At 43.9% G+C, this 25,747-nt stretch overlaps 1 protein-coding gene across 2 annotated transcripts in view; it reads right to left on the bottom strand.

Annotated features, from left to right (window-relative positions):
- Positions 1 to 348: 348 nt before the first annotated feature.
- Positions 349 to 25,747, bottom strand: part of PLCD4 (phospholipase C delta 4) — a 64,576-nt gene continuing 39,177 nt past the window's right edge. The window contains exons 5-17 of one of the 2 annotated variants that reach the window (XM_083153712.1): positions 23,968 to 24,196; positions 22,160 to 22,289; positions 18,322 to 18,553; positions 17,653 to 17,854; positions 16,643 to 16,787; positions 14,120 to 14,272; positions 11,963 to 12,127; positions 10,566 to 10,722; positions 8,438 to 8,554; positions 7,672 to 7,850; positions 7,042 to 7,177; positions 4,731 to 4,880; positions 349 to 838 (exon numbers count right to left, since the gene is read on the bottom strand). In XM_083153712.1, coding sequence (XP_083009838.1) covers positions 723 to 838; positions 4,731 to 4,880; positions 7,042 to 7,177; positions 7,672 to 7,850; positions 8,438 to 8,554; positions 10,566 to 10,722; positions 11,963 to 12,127; positions 14,120 to 14,272; positions 16,643 to 16,787; positions 17,653 to 17,854; positions 18,322 to 18,553; positions 22,160 to 22,289; positions 23,968 to 24,196 — 2,111 coding nt within the window. In that variant the 3' untranslated portion in view covers positions 349 to 722. The remainder of the gene's footprint in view (positions 839 to 4,730; positions 4,881 to 7,041; positions 7,178 to 7,671; positions 7,851 to 8,437; positions 8,555 to 10,565; positions 10,723 to 11,962; positions 12,128 to 14,119; positions 14,273 to 16,642; positions 16,788 to 17,652; positions 17,855 to 18,321; positions 18,554 to 22,159; positions 22,290 to 23,967; positions 24,197 to 25,747) is intronic. The other variant, XM_083153713.1, reaches the window with a different exon arrangement.

Below are 25,747 nucleotides of genomic sequence, written 5' to 3'. Positions count from 1 at the left end.
TACTGTGGGGGCATTTATGTACTTGGTACTGTGGGGGCATTTATGTATTTGGCCGTAATGTGTAAAAAGGGGGACTCTGCTGCTGTAATCTGTAAAAAAGGGAACTCTGCTGCCGCAATTTGAATATTGGAGACAACTGTGCTGTTATATAAATTGGTATAATTTTGAGGCCACGCCCCTTCCCCCATGAAGCCACTCCCCTATATTTTTGGCTTGAGCACCCACCAGCAAAAACATAAATCAGCACCTATGACCTCCAGCATACCTTGTACTGTGTGTAGAATTTTGTTATTAGGCACATTAGGAAATGTATGGTACAAAATAACACCCCACTACAAAATAGCGAGCTCTAGAATACTGTTTATTATTATTACTCCTCAGTGGGTTTCTCCCAACATTTCATGGTATTGTAATCAGTAACACTGTTCATGCTGCAGGGGGCAGCACTGCCACATTGTACACAGCTTGGGTTACAGCAGTAACGCTTGCTATGCTAATCAGCAAAGTAACATTTTATATAGAATAGCACCACAATATACACCTGTACAATAAATATGTAAAAAATAATGAAATATATATTTATACATCTATATAAACAAATCAGTGTGCAGGGACGTGCAAAATACAGCCAGACAAACAGCAAAAAAGCCAGGCTTTTAGGACTGACGCTGCGGCTGTGCATAAAGTGGGCGGCTAGAGGTAATCAAGTAGGGTCCAAGCCTTTAACCCTGTGGTTCCTCAGCAGGATTTGCTGTCTCTGTAATACGGATGTAAACAAACACAGTGGCTGGTGGAATCTTGGTGCCATCCTTGGAGAGGAGATGAATATGGCGGTAACCTGTGTGAAACACAATATAACCATTGGTCACTGTAGTGATTTAAACCTAAAACTGTACTTCCTATGCTGCACAGATTTGTATTATTATTTACCAGTTTGCATGTCACAAGCTATGTTTTAATGCAGAATTATCTGGACAGCTCACTGTATAAGTCTTTAGGCCCCACCCCTTATCTGAGTACCCTTCAAAGCTAGAGAGTAGGGGCGGGATGTACTAAAGGGAAAATGCGGTAAAACCCCCGTTTTAACGCATTTTCCTATGTATCATCACCGGTTCGCCCCGTTTTCGCTATAGAAGCCTATGGGCTTCTTTCGCCGTACGCCGTCCGCGCGCCGCCCCCCCCCCCTCCCGTCCTCCTTTAGCCTCCTCCTCCTCCTGGTGTCACAGCCGGGAGGACATCCGGCTTCAGGGGGGAGGAGGAGACGCAGGGGGACACTGGCAGCCGCCGGGAGGTGACGGAGACCCCCGCAGCCCACATCACAGGTATTGCGAGGGTCTCCGTTACCGCAGCCCGATGCTGGCCGCATATGTAAGTACATATGCGGTAGCATCGCAGCGGCTGCCGTGCGAAGGGCGGCAATGTATGTTGATACATCCCGCCCTAGATGCTCAATAGTCAGTCCTCACGTGATCCTTAAATAACCTGCCCGATAAGTTTCAATGGGGGAAATTTACTAAGAATGCTGATTATGGCCAAACCGCGGTACGACCGGTATCTTCCTTAATCTTCATGAAAATATGACTGGAGAATACGGCTAATTTACTCAGCAGCCGTATTCTCCGTTTTTTTCCTGATGTCATTCCATCTGCCCCATGTCCACCATCCAGGGACGCTGGGGACAGCCCCAGGGTGTCATGCTTTGGCCAGGGCAACTAGTACATATAGGTTCCCCTGGCTAAAGCATGACACTGCTGGTTGTTGGAGCCCAGTGCTGGTCATAAAAACACAGGGGCCCCCATCTTTTTTTGTCCCCTGTATTTTTGTAATGGGGGGGGGTTATTATTGTCAGTAATCCGCGCAGGCTTCAGAAAAATACGCCTGGAAAATGGTATATTCATTCGTACACCAGAATTCGGCTGAGCTTCCCGTATATAATTACAGCTAATCAGCCAAATTCAGCTTATAGTAAAGTAGCTGATGCTAATTTACTAGCTGTATTTTAGATCGAATGGGTACGAATATGTGCATTCGGACCCATTCAATCTTAGTCATTTTCATTTCATTTCTTCTTGTTTGTTTAGCCCCTTCTAATAGATAATAGGTACAATCTGACAGGTTGCTATGGGCAACATCCCATCTTCAATAGAACTCCTATCTCAGTAAATTTACCCCACAGTGTCTAGCAAGACAGTCAACCCCATCATGGTCGACATGCAATCGGTCAATGAGGTCAAATGTCAACAGATAAAGATTGGCTGTGCATAAGGTAAATAAGAACAAAAGGAAGATAAAAGGGCTTTAAAAGGGCAACATGATAATACAGTTTTGCTTGTTGACCTTTTCACCTGTTGACCTTAGATATATTTTTACTATTGACCTTTTGGTGCTTGTGTATTATCAGGGCGCCCATTACGTAGTGGTGTATTCAGAATACCAATACAGCACTATGCTGGCTACATAAATTACGGAAGTGGCTCTGAAGCCCTAAAAATACACAATGCTTAATATCCCCACTATCCACGTCATACCCCCAGTATCCATGTCGGCGTGGAGTTGGTTGATCTCATAAAGTGTGGTGAGCGCAGCGAGACACCGAGCCTGAAGCGTGGCTGAATTGCATACAGCATCCACTGCGAGTGCCGGAGGAGGGGGACTGAACGCTGCCGCTGGGGAGTGACCGTCGCTGCCGCAAGGGAGTCATCGGGGATCGCCGTCTGGAGGAGGGTAAGTATAAACCACCCTGCTCCCAGTGCTGCCTCCTGTCTTATCACGGCGCTGGCTACGCTGACAACGTAGCTTAGTCTACATTAAAAACGTAGCATAGCCGGGCGCCCTGATAACACACAAGTACCAACCTTTTCAATGCCGACCATATGGGGGTTGACCTATTGACTGGCTAACTAAACCCTCTAGATCTATTACTGTATATCACACCCGTAAATTTTAGATTTAAATTTAACAAGAGAATTTATAAAGTATTGAAACACTGCACACCAGACTTTTCTGTTCAGTAAAAAGGTACATTAGCATTGTTCTCTCTTCAGCGTCCAGGGAACAATGGATGATGTTTCTACAGTTAACAATGCTGCTCACACACTATAGAAAAGGTAGGGTTTGTGGTCTGACTAAATGAGATCCATATCTAACTGTAATTGAATTATCTGCACATTAGTATAACTACAGTGCACTTTGTGGCACACGCACATCCTGCGCTACCAGCACCCGGTCAATGCCAATTGTTCAATACTCAGAATATTTTCCATTTAGCACCATGTTATGATTTTCTATAAATCCTAATAAAGCACCACACCCCACACTGCGCACTTCTTCCCCCTCCACACCCCACACTGCGCACTCCTTCTCCCTCCACATATCACACTGTGCTCCTCTTCCCCCTCCACACCCCACACTGCGCACTTCTTCTCCCTCCACATACCACACTGTGCTCCCCTTCCCCCTCCACACCCCACACTGTGCACCCCTTCTCCCTCCACAAACCACACTGTGCTCTCCTTCCACATACTACACTGTGCTCCCCTTCTCCCTCCACATACCACACTGTGCTCCCCTTCCCCCTCCACACCCCACACTGTGCTTGCCTTCTCCCTCCACACCCCACACTGTGCTCCACTTCTCCCTCCACACCCCACACTGTGCACCCCTTCTCCCTCCACATCCCACACTGTGCTCTCCTTCCACATACTACACTGTGATCCCCTTCTCCCTCCACATACCACACTGTGCTCCCCTTCACCCTCCATATAACACATTGTGCTCTCCTTCCCCTATCCACATCCTACAATTTGATACCTTTACATCCCACACTATGCCCCTTTCTTCCTCCACACCCACACTGTGCTCCCCTTTTCCCTCCACACCGACAATGTGCTCTCCTTCTCCCTCCTCATCCCACACTGTGCTCCCCCTTCCCTCTCAACATGATGCTCCCCTTCTCCCTCCACATCCCACACTGTGCTCTCCTTCCCTCTTAACACGGTGCTCCCCTTCTCCCTCCACACCTACACTCTGCCCCCATTCTCGTTCCTCATCCCACACTGTGCTCCCCTTCTCCCTCCACATCGACACTGTGCTCCCCTTCTCCCACCACATCCCACACTGTGCTCCCCTTCCCTCTCCACATCCCACACTGTGCTCCCTTTCTCCCTCCACATCGACACTGTGCTCCCCTTCTCCCACCACATCCCACACTATGCTCCCCTTCCCTCTCCACACCACACACTGTGCTCCCTTTCTCCCTCCACACCGACACTGTGCTCCCCTTCTCCCTCCACATCCCACATTGTGCTCCCCTTTCTCTTTTTCTCTGTGCTCCATTCTCTTTACCGCTCCCTGAAGCCTGCACTGAAGCCCCCTCCCCTGACAAGCAGGCACCAAAGCCCCACCTGCCCAGCTGAAGAACTGTATAGTGGGACGTGCGAGTGAGTAAAACAATCGCTCATCCCTGCCCCCATCGTCCGCCAGCACTGCCAGAAACTGCGATATAGCGAGCTGGCAGGCTGGCTGGCTGAGAGCGGCTCCATCTGTGCAGTCTTTCCCTAGAGACTACAGACTTTTAAACCCACAACCTTCTACCATTCACACCTCTTGTATAGCCTTTGTTTCTACTGAAACATACTTAAGACTGTAATTCCTTCTTTGTGTAAAATGTTTTTAATATCAGGTTTAAATGTTTCTTTCATTCTTCCTATCATACAAATACATGTGCTCACCTGATTTGATACTCTTGAATGGAAGAGTATACTGTCCTATAAAATCATTTCTTGTGGTCTTGTCATAATCTTCTACCACAAACCTTACGAGGGCCAGTTCAGGGACATGGATCTTAAATTGCAATGTTTCATACCACATAGGGTTAAATCCTGTGAATTAAAATAAATAATTTTAATGCAGAGTATCACAGACCAGGTTAACTTCTAAGGGGCAGATTCAATTATTGATGGGAAATTAAAAAAAAACACCCAGCGGAGTAGGATTTTTCCCGCAGCCATGGGGTTTTACTATTCGACTACAGGACTGAAAATGGGAGGTTGTGTTTTTACACATGCACCTCCAAAGTGAGTCTGATTTTCACTAGGACTTGCTCTTGCACCCCAGTGGCACAACTTGAAACGAAGGATTCCAAGTAGCTTAGTTAGTTAATAAAAAATTACCTTCCGAAGTGTCATCTTCTACATTGTGGCGGGAACCGGGTTTTCGGCAGCAGCAGTTAGTATGTAGTGTGTGTGTGTGTGCATAAAGACCCCAATATACTAGTCCGATTTGGCCTTATTAGACCCGATCCCGACTACTTGGGCTGAGAAATCCACCTAAATCAGATGTGTTTGATATTCGATCTGATGCAGGGTCCCGTGATTCGGATGGGATAGGGAGGTCGGATCTGCAAGCAGTTCCAACCTCTGACTCGGATCCCTCCAGGCGACAGGAAATGGGGTCGCAGCCATGAGATATACTGTACCATGGGCCTAACTGTGCAGAGTTTGTATATTCTTCCCATACTTGCGTGGGTTTACTCCGGGTGCTCCGGTTTCCTCCCACAATCCAAAAATATACTGGTAGGTTAATTGGCTCCAAACAAATTAACCCTAGAATGTCTCTGTGTGCGTGTACATGTGGTAGGGAACATAGATTGTAAGTTCCACTGGGGCAGGGACTGATGTGAATGTTCAAATATTCTCTGTAAAGCGCTGCGGAATATGTGTGCGCTATATAAATAACTGGTAATAAATAAATATATTGCATGTGAAAAGAACCCATGTGATGTATATCATGCAATCCTGACACCTGGAAAGGTCTCGGGGCGGCACAAGGGGGGGTCTGATGGCCATACACTGCTGCTATACATTGCAGTCATGTATGGCCAGCTTCATTGTCTGTGTGTGTAAGAGTGACCCAGTCCTTTGTGAGTGTACGTCTGCCCTGGAGCAAGCTGCTGGGAGAACTCACTCATTTTCAATAAAATTCCCCCTATATTGTGAAACTTCTATCTGTGCGCCTTATGCAGCAGTGTCCTGCAAATAAAATACATTTTGCTTGCAGAATTTAAAATTTTGGGCATAAGCACAAGTCAGGTTTAAATAAACAACATACTGTACTTTGGCCAGATCAACAATTCTCCTGCAATCTCTTTCATTTCCCCTATCCCACATTACACTGTTACATATTGGGGGGAAAAAGGAATGAGAGACAGAAAAATTTACATTAAATCATTAGCACCGTCCTCCAGCACTTTAGCAAGTATAGTAGCTCTTACTAACTGCTTTGGGGCTCATCTACATTTAGATATAAGTCATTTTAAAAGATTCCTCTCAGATGTAGCAGTGCACAGCCACGCTTCTAGGTGCCACGTTTACAATCTCTTTTCACACTCTCTCCATATATGGAATTAGACACGCCCTTTGGGTGGAGCATGACACGCCCCCTCAATGGGGCCCCATGAAAAATTCTACTACCAAATATAATCTCCCTGAAACTAGTTTTCAAAAGTAGGCAATAATGATTTTACCTGATTTATAAATCAATACCCTGTTTAAGCTATTCATCTGCTCACACCTGTTAACACAATAAGTTATAACCATAATAACCATAATAGGTCCATAGTGAGAATTTTCAAGAGCAGGGAAGACGGTCAGACACAAAGTGGGAGAGTGGGCAGGACTGAAGAATACAGAAGCTGGAGACTTGGAAGGAGGTTGGGAGGCATCAATGAAAAGGTGTAATGTTCCACTGTCCTACACATGTGGGTGAGTGGGGAGAGCACATTCTCATTGCTGCTTTGCTTAGTAAGGCAAAGCAGTATAGCAAAACGGCCGGTGAATAGATGCAGACATCTCATCAGTGCTGGGAAGACCCTAGGGGTAGCCCAGCAGCTCAGGGAGGACATGCCTCTCTAGATTGTCGAAGACAGGGTGTGGCGCAAGGCCTCTTACCACCTCCCCAATATTGGGAGATATGATTAGAAGGCTGGGAGACTAGGTGACAATCTTTTTAACGGTATGAGAACATTAATGTAACATAACTTACCATTATTATCTATATACTTTGTCTCCTGCTTTGATTGGTCGATGGGAACCCCAAAGATTTCCACTCGTACCAGGGGATCTACGATTGAGCCCTCTTTACTGTTTTCAACTTTAGGCAATTGCTGGGCACTGATCACCTGCACACAATTATATTTCAATGTTACAAATAAAGCCAGCTAGGGAACAACATGCTAAACCACCAATACATCAAGTGTCACAATAATAGTATGATATATATGTATGAAACATTAAAAACGTGATTTAACCCATCATGGTAAGAGTTATTTACAACCTTCAAAACCCACTGGAAAATTATTCTTTAGTGACACCAAATGTTTAACAATGCATACAGTATGAATCAGGGTTTGCCTACAATATGGCAGCAGGCCCATAATACTGCAGAATGCAGCACCAGTATCCCGCTAAAGCCTCTATAAGAACAGATCTGCATCTCTAGTGATGAGAGCAGCGCTGTTTTACCCTTTTTGTCCTTCTTAGGCTCCAGTAGTAGTGGATTCCCCTATAAATGGCTATTTCCATGATTCAGATTATTCTTTAAAATGCTTTTCAAGTTATTTTTCAAAATAGAATCAGTATTTAGAACCTGGAAGCATTATATAACATGTGCTACCTGTATGGAGAGGTGTACTGGGGAATATCCATCAGTGTCTTGTGGCAGGTCAGGATTGAAATTGGTTTCCACATTTCTCATGAACAGAGGCTTTAGGACGTAACCAGAGCGAGCGTTCTGCTGGAACAGTCCGTCATTGAGATCCATCTCTACCCCTGCTGTCTGGAAATTCAGCGCCACTAACAAGTCAAAGGAGAGAGAGTTTGAATACATATGAATTGCCCATAGTTGGGTCTATCTCCCCCTTATTGAACATATACAGCAGCATATGGGCAGCCCGGACAGCGTAATGGTTAGCATTACTACCTCACAGCACTGAGGTCATGGGTTTGGTTCCCACCAAGGCCCTAACTGTGCAGTTTGTATGTTTTCCCCGTGCTTGCGTGGGTTTTCATCCGGGTACTCCGGTTTCCTCCCACAATCCAAAAAAATACTGGTAGGTTAACTGGCTTCCAACAAAATTAACCCTAGAATGTCTGTGTGTGTGTGTGTACATGTGGTAGGGAATATAGTGGCAGATGTATTAAGCTTTAACAAGAGATAAATCCAACAGTGATAAGGAGAGATAAATGTCCAGCCAATCACCTGCTAACTGCCATGTTACAGGCTGTGTTTGAAATTAGTCAGTTAGGAGGTGTTTGGCTGGACATTTATCTCTCCTTATCACCCTTGCATTTATCTCTTGTTAAAGCTTAATACATCTGCCCCAGTGATTGTAAGCTCCACATATTTAGGTCCCAGAAACTGACAATAAATCCTACTTTACCCATTTGGCACCCAACGTTCCACATGTCTTTAGGGTTGTAATTGGAGGAGTCTGTCCGCAGCCCAGTGGGGTAAACACGTGTCAGCTGCCAAGCGTTATGTCTGACAAAGTCGTTACCTACAAGAATAACAGCAAGTAAAATAAAATAAATCTTTACAGAAGTATTAATGTATAGACATGGACCTGTGCAACTAAAGTAGAATGCAAGTAGAAAGGTTGTGTATTTTTATTTTATATATTGTTAAAAGAATTGTCAAGCAAAGTAAATGTTGTACTCTGTGTCTGCTAACGTTTCCATCCCTACTCCTGCAGAAACATTGCTCTGCCAAAAAATGGTGATGTACCTCTGTGTAGACATTTAGCATGACTACCTATCTGTAGGTATACTGAGCCAGATGCAGTTCAAAAGTGATCAAATGGAAAGTGATAAGCAGCCAGCCAATCAGCTCCTACCTGTCATGTCACGGACAGTGTTAGAAAAAATGTCAGGCAGGAGCTGATTGGTTGGTTGTTTATCACTCTCTATTTTATCACTTTTGAAGCTTAGTGCTTCTGGCCCAGTGTATCTTACAGTAATGTAAATAACAGTGTCTCTTTCATTAGTTAGCATAGTAAAACATTTAAAAAGAAAATTAGAATATGATTTCTTGTGATAGTGATAGGGGATGCGGTCATGATCCTGGCAGTCGGAATACATACCCAGGGCCGGCGCCACCACTAGGCAGCCTTAGACATTTGCCTAGGGCGCCGGCCGCTGGAGGGCGGCAGTTTGGAGCTGGTCCCCCAGTGCCGCATCACCCAGCAAGCCGCCCCCTCCCTGGGGAGTGTTGTGTTGCTGCGACCCGCATCCCCCACCAGCACAGACACCCCCTCCCACGGCGCCAGACACCCCCTCCCCTCCCTGGGGAGAGTCGCGGCGGACAGCGCCGCATCGCTCGGCAACACCCCCCCTCCTGGAACATCATAGCGATGGACACCCCACCTCCCCTCCCCGGGGAGAGTCCCGACGGCCAGCACCGCATCGCACGGCAAGCCCCCCGGAACATCCCAGCACCGTGCGCCGCATCACTGGACCCAGAAGGCAGCCCCCCTGGAGCGGGTAAGTAATTGAGTGTCGGGGCGCCCCCCCCCCCCCTCCCCGCCTGGGGCGCTCTGGTGCCTAGCACCGGCCCTGTACATACCAATGGTAAATCATGGGGTTAGGATTAGGCACTGGGGGGAGGTCTTTTGCTGGGTACATACTGGCTGATATATTGCCCATTCAAATGGTACACGGTCACTAGGTCGACAGTCATAAGGTCAACATGCCTTAGGCCAACACATGAAAAAGGTTGACATGGATTTAGGTTGACAGGGTCATTAGGCCGACACAAGCATTAGGTCAACATTGGGAAAGTCAACATGGGCTTTTCACATTTTTTGTTGAACCGACATGTGACGTCAGGCCGTATTTCATGCCCCACCATCTACTAGGATGTGGATGGAGAATATAATGGCGAGCATAGCGAGGCACCATCCCCAGAGCATGGCGAATGCAGCGAGCCATGAGAGGGGACTTGGTACACTTTTTCGGTGTCCATATCCACTATATCGACATTCAGATAAAAATTTTTTTTAAAAACCCATGTCAACCTTTTGACTGTCGACCTTTCCAATGTCGAGCTAATGCTTGCGTTGACCTAATGACTATGTCGACCTAAAGCCATGTTGATCTTTTTCATGTGTCAATCTAAGGCAGTGGTTCTCAACCTCAGTCCAACAGTGCACATTTTCCAGGTCACCCGGCAGCTGCACTCATTATTCACTGACAAATTTTAAAATATCACAGGTGGAGCTAATTATTTCACTTGTGATTCTGTGTGGAGAGTGGAGACATGGAAAAAGGTAAACTGTTGGGGGCCCTGAGGACCGAGGTTGAGAACCACTGATCTAAGGCATTTAAAACAAGTCGGATCTGTTTTGTTGGATACGGCAGTGGATTATCGTTTTCACCGACACACTCACTGTCCAACACTCAACAGCCAGAACACTGAGTATAAACAGCCTAGGATTGAATACACCCTTTGTCTATAACCTATAAAGATCCTTTCGGGTTAAAGTTGTATCACCCATTGACAGACCAGCTCACCTGGCTCTTTGACCAGCTTCCGAGCCTTATACTCCGTAAAGGAAGACATCTCATACACTTTGTAGTGTGCTCTTGAGTGCTTGAAGCTCTCAAAGGGGACACTCTTACAGTAGATAATGCAGTCAGATAACTCCTGGGAGAGGCGATCTTTGGTCTTCTGCAAAAGGAGAAAGAGACTTCAGAATGAATATAATACTTTTACTGACTGTATATGCTGATGTACAGTGGTGTAAGTACAGTAACAGTATTAGGTGACTCATGTAGGGAACCTGTTTGTGGGGATTCGGCATGAAAAGCCCGGCGGTCGGGATCCTGGCGTTCAAAATCCCGACGCCGGAATCCCGAACGCCAAAATCCCGACAAGGGGGGACGTGGATCGCCCCCCCTTGCGGGCTTGCTGCGCTCGCCACGCAGCAGGCCCGGTGCCTCGCTACACTCGGCACACTAATTTATTCTCCCTCCGAGGGTGTCGTGGACACCCACGGGGGGAGAAAGTGTCGGGATTTCGGCGTTCGGGATTCCGGCGTCGGGATTTTGAAGGCCGGGATCCCAACCGCCGGGATTTAAACTGCATCCCGTTTGTGGCCATATGTAGCTAGCATCACTAAGACTAAGGTGTCTGATAGATCCCTGCCCATTTTACAGCTGTCAGCCAGGAAAGCACCAGCATGCATCAAGCATTTTTACTGTAGAAAAAAGGTCAGTGAGGAATGGTGACTTCATACTGAGCAAAGGAGGGGAATGACTCAGAGGTCTCTGTGCAAAGCATGTCTTTCCGGAGAGGTGGGGTAGGGCACAGGAGTTTCTGTGCCATGCAATATTCATTGGGACCCATCCATTCCCCTGTTTATACCAGGGTTGCCGATTTTTTAAATCTCCTCTCCGGGAGAAGCCCGGAGAGGAGACATTCAGCAGGAGTTCGTGGGGGCGGGGCTTGAACGTGACCTCATTAAGCCCCGCCCCATGCTTGAAAAGAATCCGTTTTGCACATCTCCGTGGAGGGGGCGGGACTAAAATGACGCGATTATGACACTTTAGCCCCCGCCCCCTCATCGGAGATAAGTATATCGGGTTATTTAAATGGTGCGGCGGGGGAGTTTTAGCCGCGATCAGGGGGGGGAGCGGGGGTCCCCCAGAAACCGGGAGGTTTGCCCACCTTTCCGGGGGACCGGGAGGGGGACCCGATTTTCAGGACCCTCCCGGCCATTCCGGGAGGGTAGGCAACCCTGGTTTATACTACAGACTCACTGAAATGGGCAATGCTGGGGTGAACAGTGCAGCCAGACTGGATCTAACTCCAGCTATGCACAGATGCTCTGGAGCCAGAGCCTTTAGTTACCCCACAAGTGCTTGTTATGGCTGGTGATAATGCAATGCAAAAGGAACTTAGGACCTGCCTTGGACCTTCTTTTATCTTCATTACGAAAGTTATCTTCATCCATGTCACCACCATCATCTTCCTCAGAAATTTCTCCCAAATATGAATCTTCAGGACGCTCCTCTAAACAATCCCGCAATCTCCCAATCCTCTTCCCTTTTAAAATAATTTTCTTACGCAATTCCTGGGGACAACACATGACAAACGGATAATACAGAACAGCACTCCATAAAACCGTTATTATTCAGCTCTTACATCTCGTATGTGTTTTCCATGGATTGGGAGGAAACATTTTTAAATAATGATAGAATGATGACTGAATGATGAAGTCTGGCTTCTGTATATGTACGTACCCTATCCAATTATTTGAAAGACATTTTGAGGAAATCATTTCACCTCACCGGATTGTATAACCTTAAAGCGTTCAGTAGTGGTCCTCCTTCTGACATAATAATACCTCAACATGTATCACAATCATTCATTTTGTGTGTGTGTTTACTTTTTCAATGTATTTTTATGTCATCTGTGATATCTAGATATTATGGGGGAAATTGACTAAGATGGGAGCACTATTTCAGATGAGATGTTGCTATGGGCAACCAATCAGATACTATCTATTATCTTCTAGAAGGTGCTAAATAATTGATAAGTAGATTATATATATATTACTGAGGCCTGTTGTGCACCTTGATATTGCACTGGGTGTGGGTAAAAGGACAGAAAGTGTTTAGATGGACTGTCAAACACCAGAACATGCAATAGGGTCAATAGGTTGACAATCAATAGGTAGACAGTGACTACGATTGACAGATTTAAAGGGTGGACAAGGTTAAAAGCATCACATACAAAAGGTTGTTATTTGAGCCTAACCGTTTCATTAACAGTTCCCCTACCACCCAAACCTAACCTACCCTCTCGTAGCATAACCGTATCCCTACTGCATAATCCTAACCGCTCCTCCCATAGCCTAACCCTTTCACTAACAGGTTCCGTACCACCCAACCCTAACCGCCTGTCTTGTAGCCTAACCATCTCCCTACTCTATAAACCTAACCGCTCCTTCCATAGCCTAACCCTTTTACTAACAGTTCCCCTACCACCCAACCCTAACCTCCTTTCTCATAGCCTAACCATCTCCCTACTGCATAAACCTAACCGCTCCTTCCATAGCCTAACCCTTTCACTAACAGTTCCCCTACCACCCAACCCTAACCTCCTTTCTCATAGCCTAACCATCTCCCTACTGCATAAACCTAACCGCTCCTTCCATAGCCTAACCCTTTCACTAACAGTTCCCCTACCACCCAACCCTAACCTCCTTTCTCATAGCCTAACCATCTCCCTACTGCATAAACCTAACCGATCCTTCCATAGCCTAACCCTTTCACTAACAGTTCCCATACCACCCAACCCTAACCGACCGTCTTGTAGCCTAACCATCTCCCTACTCCATAAACCTAACCGATCCTCCCATAGCCTTTTCCTTTCACTAACTGTTCCCGTAACTCGTAACAATCAAAAAACCCATTTGACCTTTTTGTGTTGACCTCTTGTATGTCGACCTAGTGGCTAAGTCCACTTTTTAACCATGTTGACCTTAGTCACTGTCTACCTGCTGCCATCCTAATGACCCTGTTGAACTATTGCATGTCGACCTTCTGGTGTCGATATAATAATTGTCTGTCTAGCTAGCTATCGTTCCCACTGTCCCATGCTCTATGGACAGTAATGAATAATCTGTAATCACTAAAATAAGGCTGAGGTGGCGTCTTTCAAGAGCACAGGGCATGCTTGCACCTTGAATGCAATGTGTGGACAATCCAGGCCACGCCATTACATTCTACAGTATACATTGAATGCAATTCATAAATGGGCACCAAAGTGGGTAGATGGAGGCTTTCATTTCTCGCCGAACTGGTTGCATGGGGAAGTACTGTAAAAGCAATAACACAAAAAAGAGATATTATACAGTTTAGAGATCAGACATGTCTAAACTGTGGCCCTCCAGCTGTTGTGAAACTACACATCCCAGCATGCTTTGCCACAGTTGTAGCATTCCCTAATAGAAAAACTGTGGCAAGGCATGATGGGACTTGTAGTTTCACAAGAGCTGGAAGGCCACAGTTTGGACATGCCTGGTTTAGATGGACTGAAATTCAGTAAAAGCTGCAAATACCTCAGGGGAGGGTAAAGAGACAGGGATCCGGCCATCTATTGTGCTGGTCACAAGCTTCTCTCCCAGAATGCTTTTCAAGTGTTGAGCCATTGTATCTTGCTGTTCCACGCTGCAGTGGTTCTCCAAAGACAGAGTGACCGGATACTCAGATACCTGTGGACTCAGCGCCAAAACCCCTGAGTACTAGAGCAGATCTCCCATGTCGTATTACACTTGTGTCCCTGCTACAGGAATCTTCTGACTCCTCAGATTATTTTTCACCACCTGTTCATTTACTGTATTTCACTTTTAAGGAGCCAATGTAATATTAATTGGGAAGATGTATTAGCTTTCCCCAGTCTGAGCTGCAGGTTCGTAGATAAGTTGCAATGTCAGTGTCAGTGAAGGAGACTCTGTGTCTGGGGTAGGGAGATCTGGCTTAATTCCCAGGATATCTAACATCAATTGGCTACAACTCCACTGTACACAGAGACAGACTGAAGCAGCACAGGTCTGACAGGAATCCCACAGCATTTACTGTCACCTCAGCGGAGTCACTGAAGACACCTGGGAAAATGGTCATTGAGTGAAGCACACACCTGACCAAGGGTGTATTCAATCCGGCGTCACGACTATCCGGCTAGCCCGACAGCCATGACCCGGTCCCGTTCTTGGCTGGCTCGACGTCAGCTTTGCAGGTGGGATTCAATATCCCGCCTGCCGAGTGCCGAAAAAGGGGTGCGCCGTGAGAAATGGCCGGAAATTGAGGAGCTGCGGCCGAAAGCTCTGCAATTCCCAGCCTGACCCGTTCTGCTGAGATCCCTGTTCAATGTTGTCGGAGAAAACAGCATTGAATAGAGCCCCACCGCTATTTCCCCCCCAATATATAGTGTATACTGCCACCAGAAAATGTATAGTGGAGGTTATTCTGGTTGACTTGCAAGGCTGAGAATTTTGCAGCCATGCACCCCCCCCCCCCCCTACTCACATGCTGCGATCCCCCGCAGGCATGTGAATGGATTTTTCGCATTAACATCCATTTGTAGCTTTGGGTGCGGGGGAGAAATCATTCGATGGTCAACGACCATCAAATGAGTTCTCCAGTGCTCGCAGATCTGAAACAACTCTGTGGTATCTCAGATCCACGGGTGACCTGTGTGGTAAGCGGGCGGGCAGCTGACATCCGCTGACATCATCTGTCCGCCCCACTGCCATCAAGGAATTACAATAAGAATACCCATGAAACACTTGGCTTTCCCATGGGCGAATCCTTGGCCCGCTGCCCCACACCCACAGTATTGTGTGTGGTCGCGCAGTCGCGAAAAATTGCTCCCCTGCGTGTCAATCAGAATAGGGCCCAATGTATACTAATGTCCACCTATTACACTATTGCTCGACAATGTACGGTCATCAGACAATTTATAGTGTATTACTGGACAATGGCGGTTATTCAGAGCTGTTCGCAGTGCTGTGAATTTGCAGGCCAGGCGATAATCCAATAACTGCTAATTATTATTATTATCGTACAGCTCCCAGTACGCATGCGCGAGGCATTCAAGCACTAAAATCCAGCATCTTTATTTAATCGCTGACTTTTTGCAAGTTGATTGACAGGAAGCCGGTGTTTTTGGGTGTCACCTGGCTGTTCCTGGGAGTGTCAGGGAGAATGCAGGAGTGCCCAAGCACTTTCAGGGAAGTCGTATGACATTGGCTCTGGCCCCGATCAGCCTGTTTCTATTGCACCGTTAGTCCTGGGTTACGCACACACTAATAAAATAATTAGATGGTGATTGAGTTGCGAATGGATTTTTGGAAGTTATTCGCAGCCTTGCATAGGGCGGGATTTCACTTTGGCGGGACGGCGGCTATTGGATTGCAAATTACCAGAGGACTGGTCAGGTCTGCATAACCGCCAATGTACAGTGTATATTGACATCTGGCAATGCCTACAGATTATTGCCGCCAGACAATAAGTAATGTATACTGTCACTGAACAATGCATAGTTTTAGTTTTCAGATACATTTTTTTTGTGTATATTTATTATACTAGTATTATACTAGTGTATACTTATTATTATGTACAATGTACAGTATATACTAACATTGGACATTGCTTACTGTAATATACAGTATAGTGTATACTTTCCCAAACTAATGTAGTCAATGCTGTCACAGGTAAATGGGGATAATTCAGACCTGATTGCATGGCCATGAATTTACACGGTGGCTGATTATCGATAGACTGCGCATGGGTATGGCCCAAAGTACACATATGTGAGGCTGTCCTGTGATGTAAATGTACTTCCAGCTGCACTGCAGCGTCACAAGACAACACAAGTCTGATGCCATAAATACTGTAGTACTTATTTATATTACCGCTTACCTTTCTGTCCTGAAACATTCTTTTTTACATTTTAAAACCTATTTTAGTGATCACAAAGTATCATAAAAATAAAATACAACAATAATGACTTGCAATATTTTATCATTATTCCTGGCCCCCCACGACATAGAAAATGGCTCATTTCAATATAAATTACACACCCTGAATGCATACTTGTTGATGGCTGATATAACATCTTTGAAGAAGATTTTGGAAGTGAAAGTATGGCCGTGGTACACAATTGGTTCTCCATTGGGGCCATCCCAGATGTCCACCTCCACACACCGGCATCCTCTCTTTAGTGCCCTGTATGAGGTACAATGTAACACTATAGTCAGCCCACCAGAACCTCACACCCTAAAGGTTGTACTATATTCAAACTATGCATACAAGCCGTCAGGTAAATGACATCTAAGACATTATTTCTCCCTCTGCAGTACATTAATCATCAACTAATGTTAAATGACATGACATATATTAACTGACCTTTTGTGGATTATTTCTATTATAATGTGGGTTTTTATAGCAGCCAGTATATCTCATGCTGTTAGACACAGATTATGGTGGATTAATGCTGTATATGTTGGTATTTGAGGGCACAAGCCTCAGCATCTTTTAATATAAAGGAAATACAGTATATTATTGTTAGCTTCTGTTGATTGTGCCTTCCACCTCTAAGCATGGGAAAACCCATATGTTCCCCCCTGGCATGATGCAACCCATACTGATATTGGCACTCTCCTGCTAGCAGGTACTATAACTGAAACGGAGATACACCACAATTGGCTGCAGAAACGTATGAAGTGGGCACTGGTTCAGTGAACACAGAGCAAGTCAGCTCCAATGGCAGTGGGGGATACTTGCATGCATGATGTGTAATAGCCTGGGATTATCATTTTTAATGACGAATCTCTTTAAATTCAGTGGAGGGAAAGGTGGCCTACCATTGAGTATGTGTAATGGTGTTTTCATGCATTAGGACGTAATTAATATAGCTGGCAATGGGATCTGTGCAATGTAGCTTTACAATGAGCTACACCATGTGGTATGTGAAATTATAAAGAGCTGCAGCTGTTACTGGGCAGTCATTTCTTCTCAGGGTTACACACTGTCTATCACTGGCCCTGAGTACTCTTAAGCAAAATGATACTTTTGAAGACCAGTCATTCACCTGATGTATCCCTCCACGCTGCTCTGCCCTCGCAGCTGGTCCTCCATAAGGTAGGTGTTATGGGATGAAGAGATAAAATAGTGGCACAGGGGCTGGGTCATATCTTGGTAGAGAAGTTCATGGTTCACATTGAAGATGGAACCCTCAGAAGAGCACAGATATGTCAGGAAACCATCAATGCTCAGAGCATGAAGCTTCTTTGCTACAAGTCACAAAAGTTGTCAGTTATATTAATCATTTAAACTCAAATTAGGGACTTACTGTACATAAGATGCAAAGGTGACATTTGCAAATTAGCATAAATGATTCTGTACGCCTTCAACATCTGCAAAATATTTGTATATAGCTCATGTAACTCCAAATAATTGGGAATCACACACAAACAGAGCAGCCAGGAAGCAATTTCTTCCTGTTTCCAGCCTGCAGTCAAACAGTAAATTTCTGTAAGCATGCTTATTGGTCAATGGCTAGAGCTATCCACCAATCAGAGTACTGCCAGCCAGTCACTGTACAGAAGCAGATGGAGAGATGGTGCAGCACCACAGTGGGGGAATGTTAGGATTTTTCTTTTTGTTTACATTTTTTCTGTGCATGGGTGTGGAGGGGCCCCAAATTACTGGCTTTGCCCTGGGCCTACAATGCTATTAAGTCTGTCTTGTGTCATCTTACCAGTTTCTGATGGTTCATATCGAGCAATAAGGTCCATTGCAAATTCCTCTGTATTGTCTTCTTCCAGCTGCTCCTGACGTAGAAAGTCTACAAACTCCAGAAGTGTTAGCTTCTTGCCATCTTTTGAGAAATCCTGGAATATTTTAAGGACCTCATCACGTTGCGTCAGAGCTTTGTAAAATAGCACAAACTCATCTCCCTCCAAGGTGCTGGACTCTGATTTATCTGCCATCTGAGGACATAAAACTGTGCATGTAAGTATAGTAAATATTCTTCTGTGATGTATGTTGTCACCAGCTCTATCAATGTATTTATTTATTAACAGTTTCTTATATAGCGCAGCATATTCCTGTATGATGCATTATGTGACCACCAGAGAAAGGATGACTAACATTGGAAATGTCGTAACATAAGCAAATATTTCAGCCTTTCAACTTGTGGACACTTATTAATGACACCTATCAATCATGGTGCCATAACACGTGATAGCAGCAGAACAGTATACTGTATATTGTAATTATCTATATATTGTTTATTTTACCTAAAATGCCAAGCTGCCAAAGAAAGACAATATGGACATATAAGAATTATCATACAGACCAAAAAGTTTTAATACACAGATGTGGACAAATTTGTTGGTACACTTACATGGCCATCTTTTTCGCTGAAATAACTTGAAATTGACATAAAAACTTGGCATCCAGCATTGTTATTTCATATTTAATATATTCTATAAAATTAAACAAAATGGCATGGACAAAACTGATGGGACCCTTAATATAATACACAGGTTCTTAAAGTCGGTCCTCGGGACACCACACAGTACGTTTTGCATGTCTTCTCACAGACAAGTGAAATAATTAGCTCCACCTGTTGATCTTTTAAAATGTGTTAGTCAGTAATGAGTGCACCTGTCAGGTGACCTGGGAAACATGAACTGTGTAGGGTCATGAGGACCGACTTTGAGAACCACTGCTCTAGATTACAGGTTCTCAAACTCAGTCCTCAAGATTCCACCCAGCGCATGTTTTGTAGGTCTCCTCACAGACAAATGAAATAACTAGCTCCACCTGTGGATCTTTTAAAATGTGTCAGTCAGTAATGGGTTCACCTGTCGGGTGACCTGGAAACTGTGAACTGTGTGGAGTCCTGAGGACCGAGTTTGAGAACCACTAATCTAATATTTTGTTGCACAAACTTTAGAGCCAATCAATGCAATCAATCAATTTCTGTAGCTCACAATGGACCTTATTCTAGTTTACTCTTTCTGAAAGAATCCTTCTTAGATGGACAAAACCATGTGCGCTGCAGGGGGGAAGATGTAAAATGTGCAGAAAGAATTAGCTTTGGATGAGTTATTTTGTTTCTGTGCAGGGAAAATACTGACTACATTATGTTTACATTGCAATATACTGTAGATCTCACTTTAAAGTAAAACCCCACCCGAATCTAATTCTCTCTGCACAAGTAACATCTGCCCCCCTGCAGTGCACATGGTTTTTTTCCATCTAAGAAGGATTTTGTCAGAAAGAGTGAACTAGAATAAGGCCTATAGTTACATAGTAGGTGAGGCTGAATAAAGACTTGCGTCCATCTAGTTTAACCTACAAGTGTGTGCCTATGTATCCCCTGTGCCCATACACTTAATTTCCAACAGTAGCAACAAATCTGTCCAGGAGAATAATCAATAATTTTATCTGTTTTTACAGTTTCTGTGCTTTATCTTATGGCACAAAGAAGGAATACATGAGACACTAGTTTCAAATGTCATCACTTTTCGGAAGAATGCAACATTGTTTCAATGAGCTGAAAGGGTACCAATAAATTTGTCCATCTCTATACACATTACATTTTCTTGTGATATAGCTGTACTGTTTCTTCTCTATTTAACTTTTAACCATACTCGCCGACTTTCTTTTTCTCGTGTGTGGGAGAAGCCCGGATAGGAGATGCTGCTAACTGCTCTTGGGGGGCGGAATTGGGAACTCATGTAATTAAACGCGCTGCTCAATCCTGCAGACACAAAGGGTGAAATTTAATAGGATGAGAGATTCAGAAAGTGAGAGATTTGGTAAGAAATCTCCAGTTTTTCTTGAAGCGGCAATCATTTACAATGCAAAACCAGTTTGCTTTTGCAGTGTAAATGATTGCCGCTTTAGAAAACCCGAAGATTTCTTACCAAATCTCTCACTTTCTGAATCTCTCATCCTATTAAATTTCACCCTAAATGTCCAACATCACACAGAGATCCAGCCACTCTTCCAAGGGTGCAGGTGACTGCCCCAAAAATTGTGAGTCTTTCACGCCTTCCGGTAACACATCTGCAGTCAACTCTATTTGGTCCCCTGAGAAACATTCTTGACATCATCTCGAACCTTACTACTTTGGTTCTAAATGATAACATGAGCATGCATTTTGCTTGCATTTGTTCAGTGCAGCAAGGCTTCTTATCGCGACCCAATGGAAGCAGACGGAGGCCCCTTCACTAATCGCGCTGACTAATAAAATATGGTACTTAGCTTCCATGGAATATATTACGGCCCTTCTACGTAACAGGATTATAAAGTTCCAGCGCGTCTGGGACCCCTGGTACAGGTTACACAAAAGACGGCTACCTGGTCTAGAGTGAGCTGGACTTGCTCTCGGACCATTTAGGTAGTCCCATTCCTAAACTCCTACCCCCCCTCCCCTTTTTTTTTTTTTTTTTTTTTTTTTTCCCCCTCTCTCTTCCTCCCCTATCCTCCTCTTACTCTTTCTTCTGCTTTATTACTTTCTCCCTTCTTTATTCTTCTTCAGAAAATTGTTAAAAAAAACAATAGCCATCTGCGTCAGTCAGTTGGGAATATTTTAGGTTGTGAAATAAGTACCGATATGTATGTGGATACTGTACTGCATGTTACTAATCGCATTATTGTTACTCTCTTGTTGGCTATTTCAATAAAACATATGTTAAATGATAACATGAGCACAGCACCACAGCAATAAACATATGCCCATATTAACAGCTACTTGGGACAGGCATGGTTTTGTAACATGTGCCAATAACTGTACAGTGAAATTATATGGTAGTGAATGCCTTTTTAAAGTGACCTTGTTATGCATTATTTGTACAGTCTGTTTGAATAAGTTTATTTATTTCAATCTCCAGAGAGCACTGCAGCACTGGAGCATACTTGACCAAAATAGGTGTGACAGGGGCCGATGACTTTATGCTCACATGTACTCAGGTGTGTTGCTGCCAACATTTAAAAATAATTTCCAAGGACACTTTACTATTGAGTCGATGTATGTCAGCCTGACAGTCTCTGTATAACTGGGAGTACTACAATCCCCATCAATTTATGTTTATAACCTACATTTCTGCTTTTTAATGACTTTAGTTCAATAAAAATGACTTTATAAAGCCCCAAAAATGAGAAAATATTTAACGGTTTATGCTATAAAATTGGATTTATTTATCTTTTTTTTTGCACAAATAACTAAAATATGTGCAAAGATTATTACAGTAAAAGCAAAGCTATTAATTAATAAACCAAATGGACTGTTACAAATCCATTAGTTTAAGATAAAGAATATGTTTGCAATATTACTGTTTAATTAAATGCATAAATCACTCTCGGTGCTGAGAATAAAATAGCTTTTTAAACCACATATTCATTAAATGCAAACCCACAGATACCCACTATATTATCCTTATTAGAAAATCACTTGTTCTCTTCTACACTTTTATAGAATGACTCCTGTAATGTAAATTTGGGTAGACATATGCTATTGGGTGCTATTTAATGACGCTGTCAACAAACCACCTTAAATAATATGTATATAATGCATAAATCACCTGGAAGAGCCGAAACGCATGATTTTCATTCATATCCACGTTCATCATTTTCAACAGATCCTGGACCTCCTTAAAATTCATCCTCCCATCTCTGTTCTTGTCGGCCTTTATGAACCAGTCACAGATCCATCTGAGTGGCCAGTCAAGGTAAAACCCTTTGTTTAGAGCAACATTAAGCAAAGATCTGCTCTTAAGGTGCTGCAGAAAGACATGTCTGGAGTTGTAGTTACCCAGCAGCTTGGGAGCTAAATGTTTCCTACCTTAGATCCAAGGACGTAAATACAGGAGACAATGGAAGGTGGTCACCTCCATGTGAAGGCGACCGCCTTCACATGGAGCAAATTGACCTTCTACATTGCACCCGGTTCTGCTTTATTTGCCCCAGAGAAGGAATAAGCAGGGAGCTCAGAGGACATGTGCTATGCCCTTCCCTCTCTGGGTGCTGCTGGGGTGGTGGATGTGAATATAGAGGGTGAATATGAATGTGAGCTGCAAGAGAAAGGGCCTCTCCCACAGAGGCCAACACCTATAGGGAGATACTTCCTCTTGTGTGCACACTCCACACTAAAGCTCCCTCTTACCTGTAACTGTACAGGGGTCAGAGGCAGCCACAAATGAGGACAATATCCCACTCAGTAGATGAGCCAGTAGTTAGTACCCCCTGCCATCTTGGTGCCTGGAAACGGTTGGGCACTAACAAATATCTTGCATCCTACTTGCTAGTATGAACTTATACCCCTGCTTAGATCAAGAGCAGCAATGTCCAACTGGTGACCTCTTGGCTATTTCCGCCCCACCAGACACTAGATTTAGCACCCAGCTTATCTGTGCATCCTCCCTACCAGAGATGTAAGTTCATCACAGTTGCACCTTAAAAAAGGTGTTGCAATGGCCGGTGGATCAGGGTCAGACTCACAAGATTCAGCCATTTGCAGCATGAATCAGCATTCACCGGTGGGTCGCATCTCACAGTCCAGCAGCAGCAGAGGGTGGACTGCAGTGCAGGCTGAGCAGTACCAGGAAGGAGCTGTCCTCTCTCCTATTGCAGATGTTACCTGGGCTCATGGGACAGAACTGATTAGCTGTGCAGCAGCAGGGAGTGCACCACAAAGCTCCATTGGAAGAGCTACGGTAACACTTGGACCCCACTGTGAACCAGCAGATGCCCAATTAGGGCTTGGAGCCCGGAGGCAGGAATTTCCATTGCCTCCATTGCCTCTGGAAGTTACGCTCCTGCTCTCCACAACTTAATACTAGCATTTTTAAAAATAGGTGATTCTGGGGCCACTAGAGAGTTCTCTCTATTTGTACACCAATATCTTACATTTGACATAGATAAACTTACATACTGTATACCTGGAGAGATAGAAAATGTCTTGCTACATTTTGACATATTAAAACACAGCAATAACAGACAGCTGTGTCATACCTGGCTAAAGATATCTTCTAAAGAATGGATACTCTACATGGTCAGCTCACATCCAATCAATGGGACTTTATTGCAATCCATCTAAAGTTTTTCTATTCCTTTAGAGAAGGTATATTAGGGGAAATCTGTAGCAAATGCCCCTATGATCAATAACACACCAGTGATCTCCTCCATAGTTTTGGAGCTCATGCAGGATAGGACTTGCTGACATTGGTCATTGGTGCACATACATATGGAATATGCATAGCCAGATACATGGTTCATTTTTTAAACCATGGTTTAACCCCTTGAATGTTGGCAGGTATTGTAGCAGGTGTAGCCTGCATGGTCACAGAACATTAGATACATATTTAATCGTATTTACACATTGAAAAGATACTGATCGAGGAGTTCCTTCTGGTCCATGTTGGTCACTGTTTCTATGAGTTTGTCTAAGCCTTGGATCCAGCATTGGGCCTCCTCTGGGGTACTTGCGACAAGGTCAAGGTTACCCCTCCGACCATAGAATACAATGGTAAAGCAAAGCTCAGGTTCAAACTCATCTGCGAGGCTCTGCAGAATCTCTGACTGATGTCCTTCCCGTACGGTTTCAATGTCACTGATGGAAACTAGATGAAGTAACCAATATATGAGCTCTTGAAAAGAATGTAGAAAGAGAACAGAATACAGATGATGGTACACAGATATGGTGAGGGTCATGTGTTGTATATGATGTGTACTCATAGAAGCTAGCAGTAGAGTGTACACAATAGGGTGTTATGGTTTGTATTAATAGAAGCTAATAGTGCAGTGTACACAAGAGGGTCATATGGTGTGTATTCATAGAAACTAGGTGTGTAGTGTACACAAGTGGGTCATATGTTGTATTTTGATAGAAGATCAATATGAAGCATACACAAGAGGATCATATGTTGTGTATTCAAAGAAGCCAGTTTTGGAATGTATATATGATTTTCATATATTGTGTTGTCACATATGCTACTTGTGGAGTGTACACAGGATGTTGATACATTGTGTTTTCCTAGAAGCTTGTTGTTGAGTATACACAACAGGGTCATATAGCATGATGTGTATTCATAGTAGCGGAGTGCACATATGAGGTTCATATATCGTGTATTCATAGATGATAGTTGTGGAGTGTACACAAAAGATTTATATGTTATATTTTCCTAGTATCTAGTTGTGGCATATACACAAGAGGGTCATATGTTGTGTATCCATAGAAGCTAGTTGTGGAGTGTACACAAAAGGTTCATACATTATATTTTCATAGTAGACTGTCGAAATACGGGTTCAAAGAATCCCTACAACTAAATGTCGACGGACAAATTCCCCACAGGTACAAAACATCAACAATCTAAATGCCAACAACATCATAATACTGACAATGAAAACATGGACAAGTACAAAACACTGACGAATCATAATGCAGACAGCCAAAATAATGAAACAAATAATAACAAATACAGTTTTTCATGATTTTTTCACAAAAGCAGATTTGTTCATAATGTACCATATTTGGTACAATATGGGTCGGGAGTGGCACTGGAAAACTATGATAAATTAATATTCACGTACAAAAATTAATTGATTGAACCAACATAACTACCACCAATAGTAAATCAAATAGTGGTATCTGGTTGGTGGTGCTCCCAAAAGTGTTCAGCGTTAGAACTGAAAAGGTAGGGGGTCACGGGGTGACCAGAGAAAAGGAAGAACAACAAGGCTTTTTTGGGCACACTTTGACTAATGAATTTAAAATGTAACTTTTACTAAATAATGTATGCTAAAAAATGGGTACGTATCGACAATTAATAAATTAATGATTTAGACAACAATCAAGAATAAGAAAGAATTTCTTTGTCATGTGACGGTCACAATTTCATCGGCGAAATGGTCAAACATGGGGATAAGGCTCCTCAGTTGAGGTTATCAACATTAAGTGGATCTCAAATAGTTTCAATGCTTGTTATAATTACATATAATTGATTAGGAGGAGCCTGCAGGTCAAGGACGCTTTGACTCTCAACCCCTGCTGGTTGAATATATTATCGTTCCCGGTGATCAATATATGATAAGTGTAAGATAGAGTGCTACCTCCGTCAGACAGAGATTTATCTGCTGTCCAGATTATTTTACAGCTACTGGTATTCCCAAAT

This window comes from Crinia signifera, chromosome 7, assembly GCF_055691185.1.
Source record: "Crinia signifera chromosome 7, ASM5569118v1, whole genome shotgun sequence".
Lineage (NCBI taxonomy): Eukaryota > Metazoa > Chordata > Amphibia > Anura > Myobatrachidae > Crinia > Crinia signifera.
The sequence above is the reverse complement of the archived record's forward strand: the minus strand, read 5'-3'. Positions and strand labels throughout refer to the sequence as shown.